At 38.0% G+C, this 26,538-nt stretch overlaps 2 protein-coding genes across 3 annotated transcripts in view; both read right to left on the bottom strand.

Annotated features, from left to right (window-relative positions):
* The window catches only part of LOC144633376 (uncharacterized), a 121,108-nt gene that overhangs the window by 35,385 nt on the left and 59,185 nt on the right, over positions 1-26,538 (bottom strand). The window lies entirely within an intron of this gene.
* Positions 801-26,015, bottom strand: LOC144633245 (uncharacterized). 2 transcript variants are annotated; one of them, XM_078492077.1, is made up of 13 exons: positions 25,923-26,015; positions 23,868-23,882; positions 22,461-22,531; positions 20,586-20,849; positions 20,113-20,254; positions 19,382-19,734; positions 18,158-18,299; positions 17,424-17,773; positions 16,844-16,985; positions 15,405-15,698; positions 9,870-9,899; positions 2,319-2,438; positions 801-1,571 (listed from the first exon to the last, which is right to left on the bottom strand). In XM_078492077.1, the coding sequence occupies exons 1-13, from the start codon at positions 25,975-25,977 to the stop codon at positions 1,072-1,074; spliced, it is 2,478 nt and encodes an 825-aa protein (XP_078348203.1). In that variant the 5' UTR covers positions 25,978-26,015; the 3' UTR covers positions 801-1,071. The 2 variants fall into 2 exon arrangements, with proteins under 2 accessions (XP_078348203.1, XP_078348204.1); XM_078492078.1 differs by lacking the exon at positions 9,870-9,899.

Genomic DNA, 26,538 nt, shown 5'->3' with positions numbered 1-26,538 from the left:
TTTTAGCAAATGGGAATACAAGTCTGCTTTTATATAAAAGTCCAACGAGAAAGACGGGAGTTATCTGCTCGCAGGTGCGACGCAATGAGGAGGCTGCTCTTAAAAAGCTACATCACGGGGATTTCACAAATTTTTTATCTTAACTTTTCTGAAATTAGTGGTAGGCAACTTATTCCCTAACAAACATTATCTTTAAACCTCTAAAGGAAGATATAACCTTAAATTGCGGTTATAAATCAACTACGACGACAGATATCGATTTTCTAAGACGCGCAAAAACAGTTTCAGTGCTCAAATATAGCAATTTTTGATAAAAATGGACTATTATTTTAAGGTTTCCTGTGACAAAGATATAAAATTTGGCTGTTCAAAAATCTGTTAAAATTCGTTACAAAGCCCATTTAATGAAAGCTGATGGAAGCTTGGTTGATAGTCGTTGCTCCCCAGGAGGTTATATCCTATTATTTAGACTTCTTTTGTAAGCTCGCTTTAGGGACGTGTTTGCACCATTTGATACTAGATACGTTTGTCAGGTCATTGAAAAAAAAATATTAGCTACCAACAGTAAAAAGGATAGTATACCTATTTTTGGCCTTGTTAACGAATGGAGTGCTAAAATACAATTTAAATTGGACGGAAACGGCAAAATTCATCGGAATCGGCGAGCACACGATGCAGAGCAAAATGCGCGAGATAAGAAAGTAATGCACACTGTTTAAAACAATTTTTGGTATCACATCGTGATCCTTCTTACTGAAACCCACTCTTGTCTTGACAAATTATCGGTTTTTTTTACGTCTCCAGAAGACGTTTCAGCCGAGACGCCATTGTAGTCATGCAAATGAGCAAACAACCGTGTACACTTTAACTTCGCTGCGTCTTTTCTTAACAACATAGGTTAAAATAAAGTCTTCTCCAGTTTGTGAACACCATTCCTGGCGCAAATCTTTACTCTGGTAGATTTCCCGTCGCTGCTGTTGGGTCTTTTCTCTTTGGCGATAACGCTGTTTCTTGTTTCGTAGCAATGTACATTTCTGTGTTATTATCACTGAATTGCACTATTTCTTGTATTTATAAAACACACATGATCACTTGTTTGGTGCTGTTGTAATCGGTCTGCTTTTCCGTCGCATGTTGGTTATTGGAATCATCTTGAACATTTAAAAACCTTAACAGTTTGCTTTCCCATAGAGGCCTTTCAAAACAATTCGAATAGTCGATAAAGTTTCTTTTTCGTAGCTCTCGAGGAAGCTTGCGGCACTCCGATTCTATATCGATCCTTACAATAATTAGACTGTCGTCTCGTTTCTTTAGAAGTCGATATTTAGCAATGTTAAGCTCGTAGCAACAGTAATTACTCTTCAAAAAGTTGCTTGATAACACTGCTATAATTTTGTAGCTGTTGTAGACACTTTCCGCCATGCTCTCCGTGAAAGGTTTTCCAGGTGTAAAGTCTCTGTAGTGAATGCAGCATTTTAAATAATGTCGCTCTTCAAGAAAAGGAAGGAGTTTTCCGTTCACCCAATGGGAATCCTCTTGGCTGTAAATTATGAAAGCGTGGTACTTGAATTCTGCATGAAGATTTAAAGGAGAAACGTTATAAATCATGACCCACTATCTAGTTTTAAATCGGTGAGTTCAAAATAGCAAACAAAGCAATAACAACAAAACAAAGAATGATAATATCAGCAGCACTGAGATTTAAATTGCCATCTCTCTCTATCTCGACAGGCTATCGGTATTGCTGATCACAGCAGTATGCAGTTCGTGTGTCGAATTTTGTACCTTACCTTCCACACCACGAGCTTGCTTAGCGGCCATTGCATCCGAAAGTTTGCGGGTCAATTTTTTCACAACAATAAGAAAAGGTTCCGTCCTTACCTTAATGTATATTAACTTAGCTTCGATTAACTTATCTTGGTATAAACTGGAACCTTTCAAATAAATTATGCAACTAACCGTTCAGTCCTGTAGTCTCTGAAGACATGACGGATTGAATGAAACACGTTTTAGAAATAATCTTTTCTTCTCCAGGATTATTTTTTGTAAATTAGTTGGGGACACAGGGTCTAGTTAAGGAACAATTGTGGGAAGTTTTTGAAAGAAATCATGTACCAACCTGGAGGTGGAGAAAAGCGTTCTTTTCACGTGAGAAGGTATTTCAGTCCTGTATTCTTTTACGAAATGGCGGATTGAATGAAACACGTTTTAGAAAAAATCTTTTCTTCTCAAGGATTATTTATTGCATAATAGTTAAGGACACAGGGTCTAGTTAAGGAACAATTGTTGCAAGATTTTGAAAGAAAGCATTTACCAACCTGGAGGTGGTGAAAAGCGTTTTTTCCACGTGAGAAAGTGCTTCATTAAGCCAATAAAAAGAATTAGTGCAACAAGGATTCCGGCTGATATGGAAGCATAGGCAATGGTTTGGTTAGAACCTGGAAACAAAAATATATTTAAGTAAAATGTTGAACTCGCGTTTCTCTTGGAAATAATGCAAATCGAGGTCACTCTTATAGTGATGAGATGATGAATACATGAAATTAATGATTATGCAATTGAAGTATATACGTTACAAAAACTGACATGGACAGTAACGGTCGGGACACACTAGGTGACAAGTCGCTGCAGCATGTCGCGGGGACAAGTCGCTGCGATATGTTGCCTCGTGTGACATGGTGCATTTTTGCGACAATCTTTGTCACTGCGATCAGTTGCACGAATTCAAACCAGTTTGAGAAATTGAGCGAAAGCAGTCGCAGCGTGTGCACACCTCTGCGACAAGTCGCTGCGACAAAATATAAGTTAACAAATGAGAGGGCGCCATTTTTTTACCATATTGAATTGGAAAACTAGTTTACATTCCCACTCTTCCAAATTCGCTGCTTGAGCACCGAACAAGCACCGTGTCGCAGCGACTTGTTTTGAAGCACTGCACACGAAGCGACTTGTCGCAGAGACCTGTCACTGGATTTGTCGCTAACTGTGTCCCGACTTTAAAAGTATAGGTCAATTTATAGAACGGTTTTGCAACTGACGTCATAACAAATGTAAAAACTGAACCACATACACTATAGCGCGGCTATTTTAATATGTTCTTAATATTTTAAAAAGAGCAATGTTAATGGACGGTTTCATATCTCCAGACTCCTCTCACTGCGGTATAAGGCGTTCTGAGTTTTACGATGGGTAGGTTAGGCGGCCGGTGTATTGGAAAAAATACCTAATTACATTTTTACTCTATGAATCAAATTGTACAAGCAGTACAAGCAGCAGTATAAAGGACATTTGAACATTATTTTCAGAGCTTTATGCAAAGTGTTTATTGTGGTTTCCATGTTCAGAAAGTTGCATTATATATGGCGGGTGCAGACAGCGAGGGTGTTGACTTATGTTATTTGTGAAATATTTGATTTCGTTCGCCAAAAACTTCGTCAAGATCAACCTCATGTCTTTAAAATTTTGCCTTTTTTTCGACCTTATTTGTTTCTATTAACTTTTTTTTAATAAGATCAAAAAAGGAACAAAACGTCACTGTAAACCACCAATATTAAGAGGAAATCCGCCAGGACTTCGAGTAGTTATCGGAAAAAACTATTTACACCTGATTGCAAGCTTTTGTGTTACTGCTTCAAATATCTTATCGAAAGAAATCTTTTCTAACAACACCACACATCGAAAACACATTTTGAAGTTCCGCTGAATTCCACTGAATCGCTTAAAAGATGTAAGCTTTTGCCCATAGCTTTTGAACTTTAAATATCATTTTCTCAGCCTCTGATAAGAAATTGTTGCACCAGAATTATTTTCACCTTATTGCAAACTTTTTTGTTACTGCTTCAAATATCTTATCAAAAGAAATCTTTTCTAACAAACACATTTTGAAGTTCCGCTGAATTCCACTGAATCGCTTAAGACGAATTTACAAAATGGCTACACGTGAGATTTTGCCCATACCTTGTGAACTTTGAAATTCATTTTCTCAGACTCTGATAAGAAATTGTTGTTGGTGTTATCACGGATAATTACTTACATCTTTACCTTTTATTAAGGGTAGGAAATAACGCAACAGGATTTAAATTATTCTGGAAATTGATTTTTGTCCAACTTTAATAAATATTACTCGACTTCCTAGTGGATTCCGTCTTACTGAATACACAGTACGCAATTTTAATAAATCTAGCCAATACCATCATAAAGCGTTATTGAAGGAGCTATGTCACGACATTTTACAGCATGTAAGTAATTTTTCTGATTAGTTTCAATTTGAAGAAAATCTCAGGGTAGCAGGATGGTTTCGACTGACGAAGATTGAGACGGGTTGTATGAGCAACAAACTTGAAAAACTTGCCAATTTTTTCAAGTTGAGTTGTCTGTGACGTACAGTATTGTGCAAAAGTAATGCAAACGAATTTCGACGAATTTCCTGGCTTTTCGGAGCTTTTCGAAGAAATTTCGCTCGCAGCGATATTTCTTCGAAATTTTAGCGAATTATCGTGACACCTATTGTTTGGAACGGCGCGAAATGTCGAAGGCGTAGTTCGCTCACCTCGACAATTCGTTGCGATCTTTCGCACGATAGTTCGCTCATCTCGAAAATTCGCTGCGACCTTTCGCACGATAGTTCGCTAACCTCGACAATTCGCTGCGATCTTTCGCACGATATGTCGCTCACCTCGACAATTCGCTGCGACCTTTCGCGCGACATTTCTTTCTGTCGATCTTTGTGTTTACGGCAAAGTTCACTGTAAGAAAATACACGATCTTACGTTCTCCACAGCTAGCTTGAGAACATAGGCGAAATCTTTTTGTAAATTCATATTACAATCTATACAAACTTACCTGGCTAGTTTCCAGCAAAAACTTAACTGTCAAAGCGATTCCACAAAATGTGACCTCTCGTGAAAACATTCCTTTAATAGGACTTGCCATTTTGAACAAGCTCTCTCTTTTTGGGAAAAAGTGAACAGCTCTGCTCTTTCAGTTTGTAAGTTCTTAACTTCATTCAACATTTTTCTCTTTTCCAAGGCAAAACTTTTGATAGGCTTCAAAAGCTAGCGAAAGCTCCCTGCGTCGCATACTTCGGTACGGCATATCGAAGTTTTGCGGTTTCGCGATCTCGGGTTTCAAGTTACAAGCGAAATAATTCCATGCGTCAAGCGATAGTTTTGCAATTGAGTCAATTCGAGTGAACTTTTTTGAAGGCAGAGTATTTCACTGATTGAATAAACTTTATTTACGTTGTAAAACCCAGGATTTTTCTTGTTTTGAAATCATGACGGGACGCTTGATTAAAATACAAATCAACGCGGCCGACAAATTATCGCACGTGTGCTGAATTTACATACGGTCACGTAATGTTTACGAAAACTTTCGTCTTTGTGAAGAGTCATGATACTTTGTCTGCTTCTTTGCCATCTTTGCTTTAACAACATTTGATTATCAATACGCGTTTTAAACTTTAATTCAACAGGTATTCCCAAAATATTTTTTAACTTTATGGTATGCAAACATCAAGCGCTTTTGATTTGAGGTCAAAAGGCAACTCCCGTGGGAATACACTGTCACTTTGGATCTTTCTTGGAATGAGAGTAATTAATTGGAATAAGAGTAATTTTCCCTACCTTCCGGGAAAAACTTTCGATTGACAGACTTGATAATCGAAAAGTTTATGCCTGATGGAACTCGCGGCGGATGGAGGATTCACAATTTGTTTTTTTTACTTTCGCTTCGACGCTTGAAGAAAATATAAACGCGCGCATGCAAAACTTGAAACTCGTGCCCGCTTCTTTGCATACTACCGACGACGAAATTGTTTCCCACTAAAGTTAACTAGAAATGCTTTGCACATCGCTATAATTTTGCCTTTAATTCTGAAAATACCTTAAGTGGAAATAGCGGCCGTATGGCAGCGTTCCGACAGGCCGGAAGCGAGATGTTTATCAAGTCATTACGTTACGCACCCGCATTTGTTTACGACCTGCATAACAGCAAGTGAACACAGACAATTCCGTCTGTCGCTTTTTTCCGCCAAAAACGACTTTACATTTCTCTCAAAAGACTGACATTTTCGAATGTAAATTATTCAAGTTTTTTTCTGATTCAGGTTTCAGATTAGAAATAAACCATTCGACCTCGTCTTAATCAGTGTTATTTTATTCAATCGACTGTTTTTGATTGCTGTTATTCGAGGCCGTTCGATACTTCGAAATGCGGATTGAAGTGTTTTCCTTTATAGCGATGCTGTTTGCTTACGATAATTCGTTGAATTATCGGTCTTTTTTCTAGCGAAATATCGCTCAAAGCGTCGCGAATTGTCGTTGTTGAACGACAATTCGTTCCTTCGATCTAGCGAAATATCGCTCATAGCGTCGCGAATTGTCGTTGTGGTAACGACAATTCGTTGAATTATCGGCCTTTGTTCTTGCGAAATATCGCTCAAAACGTTGCGAATTTCGTCCCGAATTAGCGAGCGATAATTCGAAGAAATGTCGGGAAAACAAAGAACGAAATTCGCGCTTTTCGTTTGCATTACTTTTGCACAATGTACATCCTTTTAGTGCGGTACGGTATGTAATCCCGTGGGACTTTCGTGCCGAAATTGATTTTTTCGCTGTTTTGCCCTAATTTTGGGCCGAATAATAAGAATCCGATGGGGTTCAAATTTTTCGACCGCGTCTTCCCATGTTTCTGGCTACTTAAGGATTTAATTTATGCTAATTATATGCTAATTATATGCAGGAATAAGTTTTGCGAATATCTTTGCTCTGATTTAAGATTAACGTACCAAACGTTATAAGAAGCTTGCTTTTGACTATTTTAGTCATTTGACCTAAATTGGTTACCACGGCAACCGGCGATGACGTCAGGATTAACTACGTGCTATTTTGGCGGCGGCCATCTTGGATCCGCCATCTTGGATTTTCGAACTCTCATTTTCAAAAGCAAAACATAGCCTTTTTTGATTAACTTTAACTAACGAATGATTTCCATTACGAGTGATGTCCAAATAAGGGCAGAACATTCTTTATTTTTCTTCCTTTTATTGAGCACATGTACTTTTTTAGTTAAGCGCATGTACTTTGCTAGTACCATAGTACTCTACTCGTCTTTCTCCTGTTATGTCTAATACTAATGTAGCTAGAATCCCGTTAAGTTGACTTACGTTTATGCACTTAGAGCAGCAGCATCCTCTTCCTTATCATCAACCTGCGTGTCACCTTTGAATGGATTTGAAACGTTTTTTTTTCAAAACATTAACAAAGAGGAGTGCATGGAAGCCTGTTCTTGAAACAACTACAGCGTCCCTTGCAGTCCGAATTGCAGCTGCATTTATTAAGCTCCACAACAGCTTAGAGTGCAGGGAGAGACAGGCACATAACAGGAACGTATGCTCCTTGGTGTTCGCTAAAGCAATTCTCTTTAAGGGGTGGAAGATCCGGACAGCTGGTGGTAAAGGATATGTCGCGCATGGCCTTGAAGTTTGCGCGGATGATGTAAAGGAGTAAAGAAGCAGGCATTGGAGGCAGCATCTCAGCCTCCAAGTTCCTGGATCGAAAGAGTTCCCATCGAAGTTCAGCAAGGGTGGTAGGTCCCGCTTTGCAGTACACTTGGCAGACAAATTCCTCTAGGTCTTTAACTTGAGTAGGCAGTTCTCCGTCGGGCTTACTGATTGAATAGCGAGGGGCAGACCGACTGAGAGAGGTGTTTGCACGGTGTGTTTCAATCCCTTGTTTGCCTTAGGTTGATCCTTGACTTGACTTCTTGTGTTTTGGACATCGAACTGACCTGATAAGTTAACAATTTTGTTGACTTCTTTATCACGCATTCCCGAAACATCGAGTGCGTGCGAGCCAAACGGCAAATGTGTGAGAAAAAACTGGAGTAAGGACGGATTCGGAAAATCTTCAAAGCTTCCAGTGAATGACCAATTCCGGTGCTACATAATTTCTCGCCGCAACACCAATCGGTCATAGTTTCTAAACCCTTAATGGTATCCCTACTTGCTATCCATTTGAGCTGACAGTACACCAATAGCCTTGCTGACGGCTGCTAACTAAACAACTTTGTTAGGCTCATTTTTACGCAGCGACTTACAAACTGCAGATTTGGAAGCTGCTCACTTAAAAGTTGTTTTAATCACTTTTAGTAATTTCCTGTTTCGCTTATTTCCATCGAATATCTGTTTAATATCGCCACGTAGATGTCATTTACTTCAGCCATATTCAAGCTGGCGCTATCGTCCGCTAGCGTGTTTTGAACTGCCAGAACTAATTCTACATCGCACGCCGAACGAACAACTTATTTTACAGAACCACATTCACAATCAGCGCCGAAGGTGCGCTGAGTGTAACACAAACAGCTCCTGTGGTTATCGATTAAATGCTGAGGCGTTTTCTGCATATTCTCTGCGTATTTTTCTTTATTTCTAATAGCGTTGTTCCAACTTGATCTGAAAAAAAAAAAAACGCGGTAAATCTTTTACAGTTTCACCGGGCTGCGACTTAGGGAGTGTTCTTGCCCTTTAAGGCCGCGAAGAGGTTGATGACTTAGAAAGACGACCAGGGCCTCGCCGGGTAGAGGATGAGGAGTTGTCTGTCTAGGCCCGCTTTGCAACTCTTAGTCGCTCAATCATACCCTTGTTATTTGACCGGTTTGTTTTTTAACAAAACAACAACGACAAATTAAAATAAATAATTTGTGTTTTGTGTCTATACGCTTAAATGTGCAGCTCGAGCTGACGAGTTGTCGAAATTGCGAAAATACGCCTAAAGTTTTGAGTTTTACAGCTTTGTTTTTTGGGTGTGAAAGTGTGCTAATAAATGACAGATTTTTGATCTCCAAAGAATACCTCTAAATGTTTCCTGATTGGCGTACAATAACGCTTCTCAAATTATTCTTACTTTATTGTTAAAGCTTTGCTTTCAGCTTTCCCTTCTGATAAAACTTAAAATACGCTTACCTTGATCGGTCACTCTCCTTCTTTTATGTAAGAAAAGAGAAACCCAGGACAGAACGAATGGGAACGAAACATCATTGTGCTTTTCTACATGACGAACCGAACTTTAATTGACTTAAATAGGTTTTCTACCCACAAGAAAGAACAACTTTAGTCATACGACGCTTGTCAAAAGGTCAAACTACGTTGTAAGTTTTTTCGGTGTAAAATGGAGTCAGAGCAAAGATATTACCACAAAACCGTTTAAATACACGAACACTTTAAACGGAACTCTTCAATAGTATAAAACATCAGTAACAGAAAGAAGACAAATAGCGTTTGCGTTGTTACAATGGGACTAACAAAAGTCAATGTTATTTTTGTAGAAAACTGTAAAACAGGAGAATAAAGAACGTTTTGCACTTAACTGGACATTGTTCGTACTGGAAATCATTCGTTAGTTAAAGTTTATTTAAAATGCTTTGTTTTGCTACAGAAAAGTGAGAGTTCAAAAATCCAAGATGGCGGATCCAAGATGGCCGCCGCCAAAATAGCAGGTAGTTAATTCTGACGTCATCGCCGGTTGCCATGGAAACCAATTTAAGTCAAATGACTTAACTAATCAAAAACAAGCTTCGTATAACATTTGGTACGTTAATCTTAAATCAGAGCAAAGATATTCGTAAAACTTATTCCTGCATATAATTAGCATCTTATTAGCATAAATTAAATCCTCAAGTAGCCAGAAACATGGGAAGATGCGGTCGAAAAATTTGAACCCCATCGGATTCTTATTATTCGGCCCAAAATTAGTGCAAAACAGCGAAAAAATAAATTTCGGCACGAAAATCCCACGGGAGCGATTTTTCGGACATACCGGACCGCACTATTTAAGCTTTGTTATACAAGGAAGTAAAAGCTGTATACTCACTTGAATTGCTTTCAGTAAGTACAAAGGTATCTGTGAAAGAAATGAAGATTTTATATCATATTGTCAAAACAAAAAAATATATCATGTATCTCCTATTACAGTGTGAACCAGAAAACCGTGAACACTTTACTCCATCTTACATATGTAAATTTTTGCAGAAAACCATCGAATGATAGCTCAAACTGCAAGAAATATAAACAAATGGAAAGAGCTGGAGCCAGCAGGTTATTTGTCGTGAATAATTTGTCAATTATTTCCTCTAATTCGCTCTTCAAAATAATAATAATGAGAGTGTTCACGGTTTTCGTCTTCTGATCACTGTAATATGAAACTTACGATGATGATGAATGTAATACGATATGTTCTGATTATCTCCAAATGATTGAATTGCTGTTGTAGTCTTGGCTGAAACCCTTCTAATCCTAACAGGCTTTAATAGCAGGTAACTTACAAACCAAGAATGTTATCATAACTCGATACACTTCAGTCTATGCTTTAGACAGGAGGCAACGACCTAGGTAATTTCGACTTGTTATCCATTTAATCTTAAATCTCTTAAAGATTTGTTGCCGTCTCTGTAGATACATGCCTGGCGAATCTAAATTCTGACTTAATGCTAAAAGCTATATTATGTACTTATAGAAGGAAGGGAGCTGAATAAGGAAAGGAACGCAACCCAAAAAAATATGTGGCCCAAAACAGTAGATAAAGAAACCAATAAAATATGATCTGGCGTTATATGCCATCATTTAAGAGTGTGCCCGTGAGAGAACAGGGCAGAACCATGCAACAGGTGATACAGCTCATATCACCGATTTCGCCAAAAATTAGCATAAATGTTGGGTATGGTGAGCTATTTACTATGGCAAAACATCAACTCAAAATATTTTATTCCCTTCAAGTTATGGCACCTTTTGCAAAAATGGCCATTTTTCACTAATTTATGCATATTTAATAAGCTGACTTTGATTGACCAGTTCCACAAGAAAAAAAGACTTCTGAAAATAAAATTCACTGCACTATATTCTGTGGTTATTAGGCTTTAAGTACAATAATTCACTTTAACCGTCAAATTTGATTTCGTCTCCTCAAACGGTCTTTTGGAAGGTACACATTTCGTACTGTTGGAAATAGCCTTTAACTAGTGTCCAATATCTCCCATGAGCAACAACTTATGTACATTATTCTTACATGGGTAATGAAGTCCATCATTAAACTTCACAAAAATGCAACAAAATGTCTGGGGACTTCAATATTTTATTAGTATTGAGGAACTAAACACACGTGACTTAACGATTTCTTGCTATTTCATCAAAATTCACCGAAACACAGAAGCCATTTATTTGCCTCAATTTGGCATAAAATCGGTACGAAATAGCTAATCAAGCATAAATCTATAGATAACAATCAAAATATTGGCGAAGAAAAGGCAGTTAGGACATTTTTCGGAGCGTTTTCAGAGCCATATAATTCGGCAATGTTGTGATATAGCAAATGTAAAAACAGCAGCGAAAGATTTTCTTCACAAGCTCGCTCAATTCAACATCTAGGCACATCAAAGTAAAGAAACAAGAAAGTAATACTACATACATGCCACTTATCGACACACAGATGCTTTCTTTTGAAGAATTTGTTCTTCCTCGCTGCACTTCGATTCTTTGATCGATCTCAATTGACATGTACTGTTGCTTTGAGGCCCCGGTTTGAGGCGCGCTGAACTTAGTCAATCCATCGTGGTTCATCCTTCGTGAAAGGTGTAAACAGGTTGTCAATAAAGTCATTCAAAGAGCTGTTCAAAGTTCACGGAAGGACACTTGTCTCAGCCAGTTTGCATGAAATAAATTTAACTGGAAAATAAACAGCCGCCATGTTGAATTTCTACCTTTGAGCCTGTCGTTTCAGTCAGCGGTACGGCTGTTCACTGGGCATCACGCGTCCATCACGCGTGACCACACGCGCGATCATTTGCTTTTCCTCCGCGAGTGTTCGTTGGATGCGTTTGTGATGAAAATGAGAATATTTTCAAATTGTCGTAGGGAAAACAATTTCCTCCGCTACAGCTTGACGTGTTTACCGCAATGTGATGCTGAACGAACTCTAGGGTGCTTACCATTTGTTGGAGAGAACCGGTTGGAATGACCACTGAAAAATGGAACGGCTTCTTTCCAAAATTAGCAAACTAACCGAAATAGATGTCGCTTACCATTTGTAGCTCAGTTTCCTGTTATTTCTTTCCGTTGGTGGGAGACCTGAAGGATGGGAGACTAGAACTGGGAAACCTTACAAATGGTAAGAAAATTTCTGACGTTCCGTCAATCTCCGAAGAGATTTTCCAGAAAAAATACTGTTCCATTTGACTTTCACCGAAACAGAGTTCTTGATTTTTCTGTTCAACGGTCGGCATGCACGGCAACCAAATCAAAATAATTGTTTATGTTCCAAAATGACGCTAAATGGCGGTATAAAACTGCTCCGACGTCTCGGCAATACTGCCTTTTTGGGGGTGGCACCCCGGCTGAAGAAGGCAGTATTGCCGAAACGTCGGAGCAGTTTTATACCGCCATTTAGCGTCATTTTGGAACATAAACAATTATTTTTAGCATAAAAGACGCTACACAGTTAAATAAATCAAAATGTCAACGTCTCCCAGTAACTTTCCAGACATTTGTATTTTTTTATTGCTTGTTCAAATTCCCCTCCCCTGGCGGAAATAGTGATTAATACCGCGCATAACGATTATTTTCTAGAGCTCTCGACACTTCAATGGCGAGGAATAAAAGGAAGAATTAAGCGATTGTTTCTGCTTTTACATAGCAGACACCGCCCTAAAATGTTATTGGTTAAACTTTGTACCCGGTACGGAACCTCCCAACGGGTTACCAAATGAACATGCCTCGACATAAATAACATTATGTCTAGACATAATGTTTGGTTTTTTGACCAAATTCCCCTACCCCCGGGGCATAAATGGGAAAAAATGAATAACTCAGCAAAATTGGAGAATAACGTTTACCACGGGATAAATCACTATACGGTGGATAGCGAGGTAGGTTTTGTAATCGTTTCTTGCGCAAGTGCTTTAGTTGGGAGAGCGTCTGTGCTGAACTGAACAAAGTATTCACGTACGAAATGCCCTTAGGGACGCAGTCTATATGGCGCTAGCCTGTTCCAAACTAACCGAACGCCTGGAACAGGCTAATATGGCGCAGCAAATATATACATATATCTATAAAGGTGTGAATGTAGAGAGAGAAAACAACAAAGAATAAAACGGGTTTCCCTCGCGTTGACCTCGAAAAAGACAGAAGACTACCTGTGCTGGTTGAAACATTATATTTTAGCTAATACGTTTTGCCGTCTTGCGTAGTCCTAGTCTTGCAATAAATTTGTTTAGTTTTAATGCGGGGTTTAAGCTCTCTACAAAAGTCTGCATTCGCGTCTTTGTAACTCACATAGCCACTTAAATTGAGTCGGTGATGAAGAAAATTATCATTTGAAGCCGCAATTCGTCACTTGCAATGTGGGCATTCAGGAGGAAAAATTTGTCCCCATAAAAGCCCTTTTCTAAAACAAAACTGCAGTAATGACGTTTATCCGTAAATGGACAGATGGAGAACTTTGTGGGATCCCGAAAAAGAGAGTGGGTACAAATTCAGTCTCCTAGCTGCCAAAGTGTAATATAATATAGACGATTTGAACAGAAGGAATAGATGTACACAGGCCAGGCTGACAACCTGACCGCCATTTCTTCAAATGTCCATATTCACCCCCTCCCCCACCTCCCAAAAAAGACAGAAACAACAAAAAAAACAATAAACATACTAGTTTTAACCTGATATAAGATGGAAAAACTTGCTCTGATTATTTAATGGTTTCCGACATTTCAGAGCTCAATTTTAGAGCATCAAAACCGATTGCATCGCATACATTACACTGCATCCAGTGTATTTCTCTTCAACTATTTATCAAAAAAATTCAATGGAGAAGTTGAAAAAAATTCTTACTTTTACAAGAAACGCACACTACTTATAAGGCTAAGATCAAGCCCCGGTTGTTCAGAGGGTAGATAACACCATCCGCTACTTATTCCGACGAAAACAAACATTTGCGGAGGAAAAGCAAATGAACACGCGTGTGTATAGCTGTGTATAGCTGTGTTGGGCTATGTATAGGCGTGTATAGCTGTGTAGGGCTAGGCTATGTATCCCCTCTATGAACATCCCTATATAGGATTTAGTCAAACAACAATATGATGACTACACTACGTACTTGCCCAAGTGTACGGCTTTACCGCTGACTGAAACGGCAGGCTCAAAGGTACAAATACAACATGGCGGCTGTTTATTTTCCAGTTAAATTTATTTCATTCAAACTGGCTGAGACAAGTGTCCTTCCGTGAACTTTAAACAGCTCTTTGAATGACTTTATTGACAACCTGTTTACACCTTTCACAAAGAATGACCCACGATGTATTGGCTAAGTTCATCGCGCCTCAAAGCAACAGTACATGTCAATTGAGATCGATCGAAGGATCGAAGTGCAGCGAGGAAGAACAAATTCTTCAAAAGAAAGCATCTGTGTGTCGATAGGTGGCATGTATGTAGTATTACTTTCTTGTTTCTTTACTTTGATGTGCCTAGATGTTGAATTGAGCGAGCTTGCGAAGAAAATCTTTCGCTGCTGTTTTTACATTTGCTATATCACAACATTGCCGAATTATATGGCTCTGAAAACGCTCCGAAAAATGTCCTAACTGCCTTTTCTTCGCCAATATTTTGATTGTTATCTATAGATTTATGCTTGATTAGCTATTTCGTACCGATTTTATGCCAAATTGAGGCAAATAAATGGCTTCTGTGTTTCGGTGAATTTTGATGAAATAGCAAGAAATCGTTAAGTCACGTGTGTTTAGTTCCTCAATACTAATAAAATATTGAAGTCCCCAGACATTTTGTTGCATTTTTGTGAAGTTTAATGATGGACTTCATTACCCATGTAAGAATAATGTATATAAGTTGTTGCTCATGGGAGATATTGGACACTAGTTAAAGGCTATTTCCAACAGTACGAAATGTGTACCTTCCAAAAGACCGTTTGAGGAGAAGAAATCAAATCAGACGGTTGAAGTGAATTATTGTACTTAAAGCCTAATAACCACAGAATATAGTGCAGTGAATTTTATTTTCAGAAGTCTTCTTTTCTTGTGGAACTGGTCAATCAAAGTCAGCTAATTAAATATGCATAAATTAGTGAAAAATGGCCATTTTTGCAAAAGGTGCCATAACTTGAAGGGAATAAAATATTTTGAGCTGATGTTTTGTCACAGTAAATAGCTCACCATACCCAACATTTATGCTAAGTTTGGGCGAAATCGGTGATGTGAGCTGTATCACCTGTTGCCTGGTCCTCTTATGGATACACTCTTAACAGGCTGCAGTAAGATAGCAGTGGTGCTATAGTTCAGATTGAAATCTCTTCTGCCAAAAAATACGAAGAGGAGAGAAAGCAACTGAAAAGTAGAAAATTATTTGTTACCTTTACAACTTGTGTCCCTGCATTTTGCGGTTTGGTTGTTATTCCCCAAGTGAGGGCAATCTTCTCCACCATTGCAGTATATCGTCTTGCTGTTATTTTCTAGTTGAGGACACTCAACACCACTGTTGCATTCTGCTGTTTGGTTTTCACTCCCCAGGTCAGAGCAGTCATTACCATAAGGTCCCGGGGGAGGATTTGTACACGAACGGCTTCGTGAACGACGTCCAAACCCACAGGTAACCGAACATTGGGTCCAAGCACTCCACTGAGAGTAGCCACCATTTTCTGCCAGAACTGACAAAAACAATAACAAATGACAACGAATAAAGTATTTCCTTGTTGGAAGCTAGATTTTGAAATAAGTTAAGTAATTGAGATTAACCCTATCCAGAGTATCCAAGCTGCCTTTGAACGCTGTTTCAAGTTTTAACCAAACGCTGCCTACTCGCAAGCTAATCTAATACTTATCTGGGAATATTGTTTAGGAAAGGTTATTGTGTAGGGAACTTGGCATTTTTACAGACGTGTTTCCCCAAATTTGTAATTTTTGTGTTTGTATTAATGAAAATGAAATTTAATACAATTATTTTCACCTTTTTTCACCTCATGTTGGAAGCTACATTTTGAAATGAGTTAAGTAATTGAGATTAATCCTATCCAGACCGGGTTGTGTTCCTGTTAATGAAAATTAAATTTAATGCAATTATTTTTAACTTTTTAGGTGCACAGTTGTATTAATTTTGAGAACTTTTCAGTAATCATGAGAGGTTTTCTGACGTTTTGGAAAAAAATTGAAATCCAAGATGGCGGCTGTTACATATATCAAAAAATAGATTTTTGGACATACAATATATCCTCTAAGTTTGATTGTCATTGCTTTAATATTATGGAAGTTAAGGGGGCTGCAGGTGGAATCAGGTTCTGACCCCCTCTTGGTCTTGAAAGATCCAAAAATGCCCGAGTCTGAGCATCCGACGCGTATGTAGAAGTTCATGGGTTTAATTCTCGTCAGGGACTCGGAGTTTTCTTAGTCCTACGCCTGTGACAACAGAAAATGACATATTTTTTTCAAATTCATTATTGCTCTGCCACAATTTATTAATTGTATTAGCACAAATCCAATTAACAATTCAGTAGATTACGAGCCCGAGTTTTCTATGAGCAAATAGTCAACGAGGCGCAGCCGAGTTGACTATCGCTCATAGAAAACGAGGGCGAGTAGTCTAATTGTTTTAGTGGAAACACTAAAGGATTGCAGTCCAAAACCTACAATGTTGTGCACTTTGAAGACAAAAAATCAAGAAAATTAACCGGTTAAAGAGCTACGCGCGCGCGACTGTTTTCTTTCGGCGAATAGAAAACAGTGGAAGAACCAATCAGATTCGCGGATTTCCAATAGACCACAGCTGAGTTTCTACTAAAAATAGAAAATCTCTTACTTGCTGGGCATCCATACAACTCCAACCGTAAAGCTATATGCCAGTGCCAGGACTCAGGAATAACTCTTATACACCGTGCCTGTATTGGTGGGACTAGCTCATGACCGACAAGGCCGTTTTGATTCGTGTTTCCTAAAAATGTCTGAATAAAAACAGTAACCACGTTTACTTACTTGAATTAATCAATAGTCAGGTTCACTGAACTCAGGAAGTAAAACAAAACGAATTAAAAAAATTTGACATGTATATAGAAAGAGCCTGGGAGGCGCGGTGGCCTAATGGTTAGCTCGCTCGACTCCAAGTCGAATGGCCCCGAGCACTACGTTGTGTTCTTATAGCTGTGTTCGAGCCTATTGGCCCATGCAGCCAGAGCTTATCCTAGTCTCTGTAGCATTAGACCACTGGGGCTATTGTTATTCCCCCTGGATGGGTGCTAGTCCATCGCAGGGTTACAACCCCCCCCCCCCCCTCCCTAGCAGTAAATTCGCCGGTACCCATTCATGCACCTGGGTGTAAAAAGATAGACTTCGCAACCAAAAGGTAAAAAAGAAGAGCCTATTTATTAGTGTTGGTTATTTACCTTGGTACGTAGTCTTTGCTGGTATTGTGTGAAGTTTGAACCATTATTACTGTATCTTAGTGAGTAACTTTCTATCCAGAATTTGGCATCGTAACTACCCTGTGTAGAAATGCCCGTAACTCGTGTCTTAGCACCAAAGTCAACCTGAAGCCATGGGTTGTGGTCATGTGTTCGTGGCATCCATGCACCGATACGTCCGCGTGCCCCTTTAAAGTGTAGTCTGGCATTGTCAGGGCCACCTAATGACCCACTCGTCAATGAGGAGGAGGCTGTAATGGATTCTTTTGATATTTGGCCGCTTTCCATCCCCAGGGGTTTTCTACAGCCAGATATCTTGGGAGCTGGAAATCCTGCAGAAAGTAACGAAATGTCATAAAACTATTTGAGTTTTAAAAAAAATTTTGGTTTTAATTTACTATATATTTCGTCTAGTATGTTGCTTCGTGTTTAGTGTATGCATATATATCCAGCCTGATAATGCTTAGTTTTGAAAGGTTTTGCAAACCCCCTAAATGATCTAGAAGCAAAACATGCAAACGAAAAAAATTGGCGAATTGAAATATTTTATCGCAGTTTGAAGTCATTCCCGTACTGCCATCGGGCCTTATAAATGTCCACGTTGAATTAAGTATCTTAATTATGACTAAACAAGATATATTTGTCAAAACTATAAAAAAATTGGAGGCTTGGAGTATTAAAGGTCAATAAAAAAATCAACAACAACGACTACTAACCGGATCTACAGCCATAGAACTCAGCCCTCAAGGAAATCCAACCATGAAAGCTTACGGGGTTGATTCGGATGTAGCGGGTAATGAAAGGATTCTTCAGCTTATGACTCACAACTGTATGCCGATTCTTGTTTCCATCAAAGATCTGGCAAAAAGACAAGGCAGCGGTCATTTAAGTTTAACATAAGCATGTTTGGGCATGCCATTTATATGGAGAAGTATTTTAAATCTTACCGTTGAAGTCGAGAATATACACATTTTGCTGTTCATTCTTCTTTGTTCATCATCAGTTCAGATTTTACCACAAGCAAAAATGTTTCCTTTACTTCTACTTGCGCTGACTAACGGGCTATTATTTTTTTTTTGTTACCGTATTTATTCGATTAAGCGCCCAACGTCGAATAAGCGCCCACTTCGATAAAGCGCCCACCCTATAGGTAGGTTAAGTTAATAAGCGGCCACCCTGTCCCACTCCTCCAAAAAACCTGAGCTGTTCAAGAATAGTTTTGACCATAATGGCAATGTGGTTGAATGTTGTTGACTAAGTACCACTAAAAGATTTTCCCAAAGACCCAATTTTTCTTAGTGTTTTACAAAAACTTTCAATGAACATTTAAAATTCTGCTTTAGTTCATCTTCCCGTTTTGTTATTATTTAATGCTTTGTTGCAAATTAAATTACTATTTGCTGAAATGGTGAAAATTCAATAAGCGCCCAGCCTCGGATAAGCGCCCACCTCGAATAAGCGCCCACTCTAAAGGTCCAAAAATTTAATAAGCGCCCAGGGCGCTTAATCGAATAAATACAGTATTTGAAAAGTCGTGACATCCATCCATTCACCCGTTACTTCGTTTCTTCTTCCGTTAGGCCGTCCACTCCTCTGTCTGTCTGTCTGTCTGTCTGTCTGTCTGTCTGTCTACCTGCCTGCCTGCCTGCCTACTTGCCTGTCTGTCCGTTGGTCCGTCCGTCCGACCATCCGTCCGTCTGTACGTCAGCCAGTCTGTCTGTCCGTCCGTCCGTCCGTCCGTCCGTCCGTCCGTCTGTCTGTCTGTCTGTCTTTCTGTCGGTCGGTCGGTCGGTCGGTCGGTCTGTTTGTCTGTCTGTTTATCTATCTGTCTGTCTGTCTTTTGTATGTCTATCTACATCAATTTTAATCCTGACAGTTTGCCCTTATAAGACCAGAAGACAGATTATTTATTTTTTGTTAAAAAAAAAGAATGTAAATACCTTTGCGTCTTCTCCGTTTTCTTGATAATACCTGAAGAGTATTCCATCGTAACCATAAGACACGTTGTATTTTGTTACCCACTCAGAGGCATCTTGTCTCCCCTGAGTTGAAATTGTCGTTACCTTAGTCAAATGTCCAAAATCCACCTGAAACCAACTGCCATATCTGTCGTTCGCCTTTGCTACCCATCCGCCATTCTCTCCATCTTTAGGAAAGAAATGTAGCCGTCCTTTGCCTGCATTAGCAGGCGCCCAACGTATGCTGGAAGCCGTCACTGAAGAGTCCGTGATGGCATAACTTTCCATTCCTAAGTCTTTCTCACATTGGGAAGGAGGTGTCTGGCTAGGAAAAGCTAAAAAATGTGTCATTTTGTATTAATACTATTAATTATACAACTGGTCCTCGCCAAGCGCAGGGAAGTGTTTATGTTGTTTACTGTAAATGTTCGAGGAAAATCTTAAATAAAAATATATAACAAAACCTCGGTTGTATGCTTTCTAGATCGAACCATTCAGAAGTATACAATATCAATTCGGAACAACAGGCCGGATTTCAATAGGATATTCCATGCCTATTTCGAGTCAGCACAACGGTATGCACGCGACTTCCTGCCGCCATCCTTATACGTCTGAAAGTTTAGTAAGGCTTGTTGTTTCTACTTCATGAACGCAATATGGCGAAATATCCACAACCCCCATTCTAAGCAAATAAAGGTACCCAGTAGTCTTACCCGAATGACAGCCATACAACTCCATTCTCAGGGATGGCCATCTATAAAACTTTACAGGGTGAAAGCGAATAAGGCGCGCCACGATAGGTGGATTGAATGTGTTTATAACAACGCTATTGTCATCTCTGTTGCCTTGAAATACCTGAAATCCAAACAAAATGACAAACGTCTGTAGTTCTAGAAGGACAGAATCGTACTCTGGGAGTGATTGGGCGAGTGCAATTACTGGATGGAATATCAATGAATTCTATGACACCAAAAGAGAATAGAATAGGTTACAACAAAAATTTTGGAATCTGAAGGCTCTTATCGCACTCAGCACTGCAACATAAGCAGCTCATGTGTGTTCGTATTATGAAGGTGTCCGTACTGTAGTGGTAGAGATCATATGGATTATGCTTTCTCAGGGACCATGACATTTAATAGCTTTATTAGTCGATTTACTTGTATAAGGAAATTTTATTTTACCCTACCTGCTTGTCAGAACTATTATTGGAGGCTTGCTGATAAAATTTATAATAGCCGCCATCGAAGCTATAAGACACTTTGTATTCAGTCACCCACTCTCGCGCGCCTTTTCTTCCTTGAGTTGCAATCTTTGTAACCATGGTAATATTACCAAGGTCCACCTGAATCCACTGCCCTTGTTCCCAAGACGAAGGTGACCATGCACCTCTCTCGCCACTGTGAGCTATGTAATGAAGCCTAGCGTTGCTAGCTCCTGTAGCTGAGTTGGACTATAAATATTAAATATTATAGTAAATGGTTTGAACCCAAGAGTATCAGTAGGTCGTATAGTGTGCTCGTCCGTGGGTGAGAGTAGTTTTGAGAAGAACTGATGTTGGTGACTAACAACAGTTCTTCTCAGAACTACTCTCACCCGGACGATCACACTGTACGATCTTATTTGAAGTATTTTTTTTTTTTTGCAATAAAAAGCTTTATTGGTCTTAGAGCTTACAGTACAAGGAAACAATAAAAAATAACAGGAATAAAGAAAAAATAATAATAATAAGAAATTATAAAGGTATTTACATGCGTTACAATTTGAAGTATTGTTGATTTTCATCGATATCATGAAAATTGGATAGGATGGCAAGAAAGTAACATAAGTTCACTAAACGTTAGCTACTCTTAAAAACAAAATTATCCAGAATAAAATTCAGAAAAAATATGTACCATTTGATGTCTCGTATTGAGAAAATGGCATGGCATATATAAAGTTATAATAGAAATAGGGAGGATTGTGTTATGACTATTCATTCTTGCTAGTTTCCGCTTTGAAATTATTGCCTCTCCACCCGAATAAAAGAACGATATTTTTTAACCGAACGCAGTATTTAGACTAAGGTTGTACAGCCATCGATAAAATATAGAAAGAATAGCATACAAATAACTGGTTAAAAGGGTAGCATCATGACAAGTTTCCTAGGTTTTTGCGTAAAGTATGACAGAATGATGAGGGTGTACTAAGTAATCATGATCAACAACATCGGAATAACAAAAGAAAGCATATGTTCATTCTTCAAGGTGTAAATATACGTGATCAATTTGGTTCCTAATGATTTTCCTCCAAGTTTCACTGTCAAAATTGAAAACGTCGGCCCAATTTTTTCAAGCTTTGGGCCATTAATGTCCCATTAATGTCCCATCATCCGAATAACAAAAGAAAGCATATGTTCATTCTTCAAGATGTAAATAGACGTGATCAATTGTTTTTTTTAATGATTTTCTTCCAAGTTACACTGTCGAACTTGAAAACGTCGGCCTAATTTTTTCAAGCTGTGGGCCATTTATGTCCCATCTTTCCATTGCCAAACCACCTTTTAACAATTTTCGTGACTAGTACAGTTTTTCGTTTTAAGTTCTAGCAAGGCCAGGCTACACAGTATAAAAATTGGGATTTATATTAAATTAAGGTTGGTTAAATCTGGTGTAAAGTCGGTTATCCAACTTTACACCATTTGTTAAAGGTGGTTAAACCGACCTTTACGTTTCCCTATGTAAATGTGATTTAAAGTTGGTGTAAAGAAGTCTCTTTTTCTTCCTTTATACTTGAGTGTTAAGCTGGGATAAAGGTCAGCTTTAAAAAATGTAAAGTCAGCGTATAGCTAAATAAATTGCAAATTTACGTCAGCATTATTTGAGCTTAATACTACAGTAAAGTTATGTTTTTCCGGCCCTATCCCCCACCAGGGGGCAAGGAACTAAGAGAAAGTTATGTTTTAGTGGATTTCCAATTAATACCAACACCCTCATTGCATCTTCAAGTTGTGCTAAATCACGTTGACACTGTTTCTTTAAATTATCCAAATAAGAAAAAAAAAACATAAAACAAAACGTCTTACAATTACTGTAGTAGCTTTGATAGCAGAGTCAGGAATCCCTTTATTTTCCATTCCAAGAGGAGTTTCACAACCTGAAAAAGTAGTATTTAACAATTATTCGCCGAAGGCGAAGTGATTATTGTTGAATAATCCCCGAGACGAAGTCGAGGGGATTATTCAACAATAATCACTGAGCTTAAGGCAGATAATTGTTTTAGCATAATTTTCAGAGGTGAATATCAAGAACTGCAAAATAACAATAGAAAACACGAAAACAACAAACACAAGTGCTCTCCTGCATACGTGTAAACCAGTTTAATTCATCGATTGAAATCGTATAAATTTACACTCAAGTTTTAGCAATTAAACGGAACAAAACAAATATTACAAAATACATAGATATCTGGTACCTTTGTTTAATCGTTGGTGACTTCTGAGCAATTGTGCGAATCCTCTCGAAATTACTAGCTCCGGTGAAAAGAGAACTAAATAATGTTTTGCCAGTCGATCTGCGTGAGTACATGGCAACGTCGATCTCCAAAACCACCATGTTTACGTTCAATTCTAATGCCTTGAACACCATCTTTTGAAAATAATTTCGGTCCAGAAGCCTTGGCAGTTAATTTGCAAAATTCCCAATGATTGAAATATCCAGGAATTGGAGTGATTTTTTTTTAAATGAGCGAAATTTTCATTCAGCAAATGCCGCCATGTTCACTGGCCTGGATGGTAAACGTGTCATGGCTTAGTAGCCAAACCTTCAGATGCAATATTCAACGCCTAGCGCGGTGAATATTGTAACATAGTCCGAGCTTCTCGACCAATAAGATATGAATTCACCTCTGCAAATTATACTTAAAACAGGTATGACGTTGAGAAGAAATACTATAGGTTGTGCAGTATTTTTAAATATAGTTTTACAAAAAGAAATAAATATCCTGACATTCCAGATCATCTTATTTTAACCTATTTTGAATGTATTACATTAACGTTGTGCCACGAAATTCTTAGGTGAAAGGACAACTCTAAGTAATCGTTCTAAGGGTTAAAAAATAGCAAAGAATAAATAAACAGCAACAAACAAGAATTATGAGAAATAAAGACTAAATCGTAGGCAAATGTAAGATCGTGGCCTTTTTTTTTCTCAAGATGTGCCCGGTTTATTTTAACTTGAAACGAAAGAATAAGTAAAAAACCGTAATTTCGCTAAAGCAGCATGTAAAATGTGGTTGTCGTGGCGATTTCAAAATCATAGATACACATTGGACACAACAAAATTCCCTTCAGGAATAAACAGCCACTAAATATATCACCTTTTCAAAATGGCGATAAAAAAGCGTTAAAGGGAAGGGCTGGCATCTCCATCCCAATTCATACGTACGAAGGTTAATAACATCACCCGTTATACATTTAATGTAATGTACCTACCTTTGGTCGCATTTCCTGGAAGATACAGAAAAAAGTGTTACAAAAAAGTGCTAGGGTTGAAATCACGATAAATTAAAATAATAAATGTAAGATGTAATGATTGAGTAGAGTAGAAAAGAAATAAATTTCAGAAAAATGCTAAAAGAGAATGAAAATGAAGCACTTTTACGCTGCGAGAGAATATCTATATCAACACGTTAAAATTAGTTTAGGTAGTTTCAATAACGCAATTTTAAAAGCGTTGTTTTCCCCAGGTTCGTACGCAGTACATCGCCAATCTTATTAAAGGTCTTGAATAATCGAGATCTTAGTTACAATACGATTTCATGGAAAATATTTTGGTTTGCGGGTATCAGTAAATTTTTAAGGAAAGACCAATTTGTTTATGCACTGAGATATCGCGAAGAAAGACGAGAGAAGAGTCACTGCAAAATCTTAGAGTACTTTCATGATTTTTTTGTTCATGATCAGCCAGGCTTGCACTGAAAAACGCTATCTGAATAACCTAAAAAAATGTCAGAGTCGCATAGAATAGAATAGAATAGAATAGAATAGAATAGAATAGAATAGAATAGAATAGAATAGAATAGAATAGAATAGAATAGAATAGAATAGAATAGCACTTGCACTTTGCACTTGCAAAATGGCAAAATCTTAACTCCATTTCTTCTGAACGTTATATTTCAAGGAGACGACTATCTTATAAATATAAGCATTTGGCTGGGTATCGTCTGGATTAACATTTTTCATGCATCCGTTAATTTCACCAAAATTTTCCGGAACAAAATGAGTTATTGTCTGAAAATGTGACTCTAGGGCACTTTGCTGCCTCGTCGCTCACGATTTTAGTTTACTCTTTTTACACAGATTTGAAGGAAAGAGTATTCCACTTCAAACTAAATAATTCGTTTTTTGAAAAGCCATGTTTCAGGATGCCTTTTAGCCTTAAACAAATAAGCTAACTTTGGTCTTTTTTAGTCATAAGTTTTCAACATTTCGTTAACAGTTTGCTTTCTTATCAAATCGCGATCTAATTACCGTAAAACAGACAGGACAGGCAGTACAAAGATGAGGCATAATTGGTTTTCAATTACGAATCTTATTTTAGAATGTACGAGCCTCTGAAATGCCTGCTGTTTTTATTTGATTTTGGCTTTGGGCTTCGGGAGGAAATCAATCGTTTGGAAAAACATTAATTTGCCGATCGGGCGTCGAGTTTAAAGAAATTCATTTTTCGTTATTTCAGGGCAAAGCGGACAGTGAGGAATCGCTCTTAAGCGATCCTTTAACACAATGTGATATTTTACAAAGCTCTCCGCATCCTGATGTTTAGGTTAGGCTTTAAGTAAAGTTATCAAACATTGGCGAACATTATAGTTATATCTTGAAGTTAAATTTCTTTTCTTTTTTTTTTCAATTTCTTACTTGCATATTATTTCATCAGCATATCTTATCGCTTGAGGCTTAACTACCTCATCATCAACCTAAGGGTTATTAAAGATATGTTTTGCTGTGTTATGTTAATTACACGCCAAAGCCATATTTTCTATTTTTTGCTATATATTTTTTTTTCGGAGGTTAACAGCTATTACTCTGAGGTTTAAAACGATAAAAGAGCTCCGATTTTTTGCTTCCAAAATGTGGGTGCATGGACAAACAATTATTCTTTGTCAGAGCATTAATAATATATATGACGCGACTATCATATCAGGAATTGCGCTTGTTATGATGTTAAAACAAAATAAGTCGGCGTTATGTCGCTTTTGCATTTACAGAACTTAAGAAATAGTTTATTCCACAGAACATTGTTAAATTCTTAGAAAAACCAAGAATTCGCAACTCGATGGATTTGCGTCGATGGATTAGTTTATTCCACAGAACATTGTTAAATTCTTAGAAAAACCAAGAATTCGCAACTCGATGGATTTGCGTAAAACTGAAATAACTCGCAACACATTTCTTAATGGCCAGTATAATCGCAGAAAGGAATATTTGAAAAAACTATCTCGACACTCTGGGTACATCATAAAACTCTAAACACGCTACTTTACTCACCATTCCACACTGAAAGCTGATACAGCAATAAAATCCCTAACGCCGTGTTCATCATTATCCAATTTTACATGATCCTAATAGTGATTGTGTGCGTGATGTTTTCTTATATAAAGACAAGGCTGTTCCATTAAGATCATATCATTTACGCAGTTGAAAACAATCCCTTAGGGGAGTCATGGAGATGTCACCATCAAGAACACAAAAAGAAGCAATTGTTTATTTATTCTTCAAATAACGTGTTTTCCTGCTCTTCTTGAAAATTTGTTAACGAAGAAAAACGAAAAATTATTTAAAGAGCCTCGAAAAATACCACTAAAAAATCGTTAACTCTCGTACACAAAGTGTTAATTTTATGCAGCAAAAATGTCGATCGTTTACGTGCTCTCTCCTTCGCTCTTTTCTTAAACCACATGTGCAATATCAGTTAGAGGTAATTAACATAAACGACGTCAATAAGCGATTTGAAAAAAATAAGTGCCTCGGTAAGAACCCAGTGTGGTCTTTTAAAGGACATTAACAGGTGAGATGCAGGTTGCACTTGATGAATACTGATCGAAACTTGGATGAAAATCGTTGCTTCCAGAAGGTGAAGCACTCTTAATTAAATTTAATTATT

This window comes from Oculina patagonica, chromosome 12 (genome assembly GCF_052425735.1).
Source record: "Oculina patagonica isolate OP01 chromosome 12, crgOcupat, whole genome shotgun sequence".
NCBI lineage: Eukaryota > Metazoa > Cnidaria > Anthozoa > Scleractinia > Oculinidae > Oculina > Oculina patagonica.
This window is presented reverse-complemented; position numbering and strand designations above follow the sequence as displayed.

Bases quoted from the DNA above. Each gene is read 5' to 3' on its own strand.
- LOC144633245 (XM_078492077.1), bottom strand. From the start codon at position 25,977: ATGATGAACACGGCGTTAGGGATTTTATTGCTGTATCAGCTTTCAGTG. The intron at 20,850-22,460 runs GTAAGACGTTTT...TAATATTTATAG, and splicing joins TCAAAGCTACTACAGTAATT to TCCAACTCAGCTACAGGAGC. The intron at 19,735-20,112 runs GTAAGACTACTG...CACATTTTTTAG, and splicing joins GTTGTATGGCTGTCATTCGG to CTTTTCCTAGCCAGACACCT.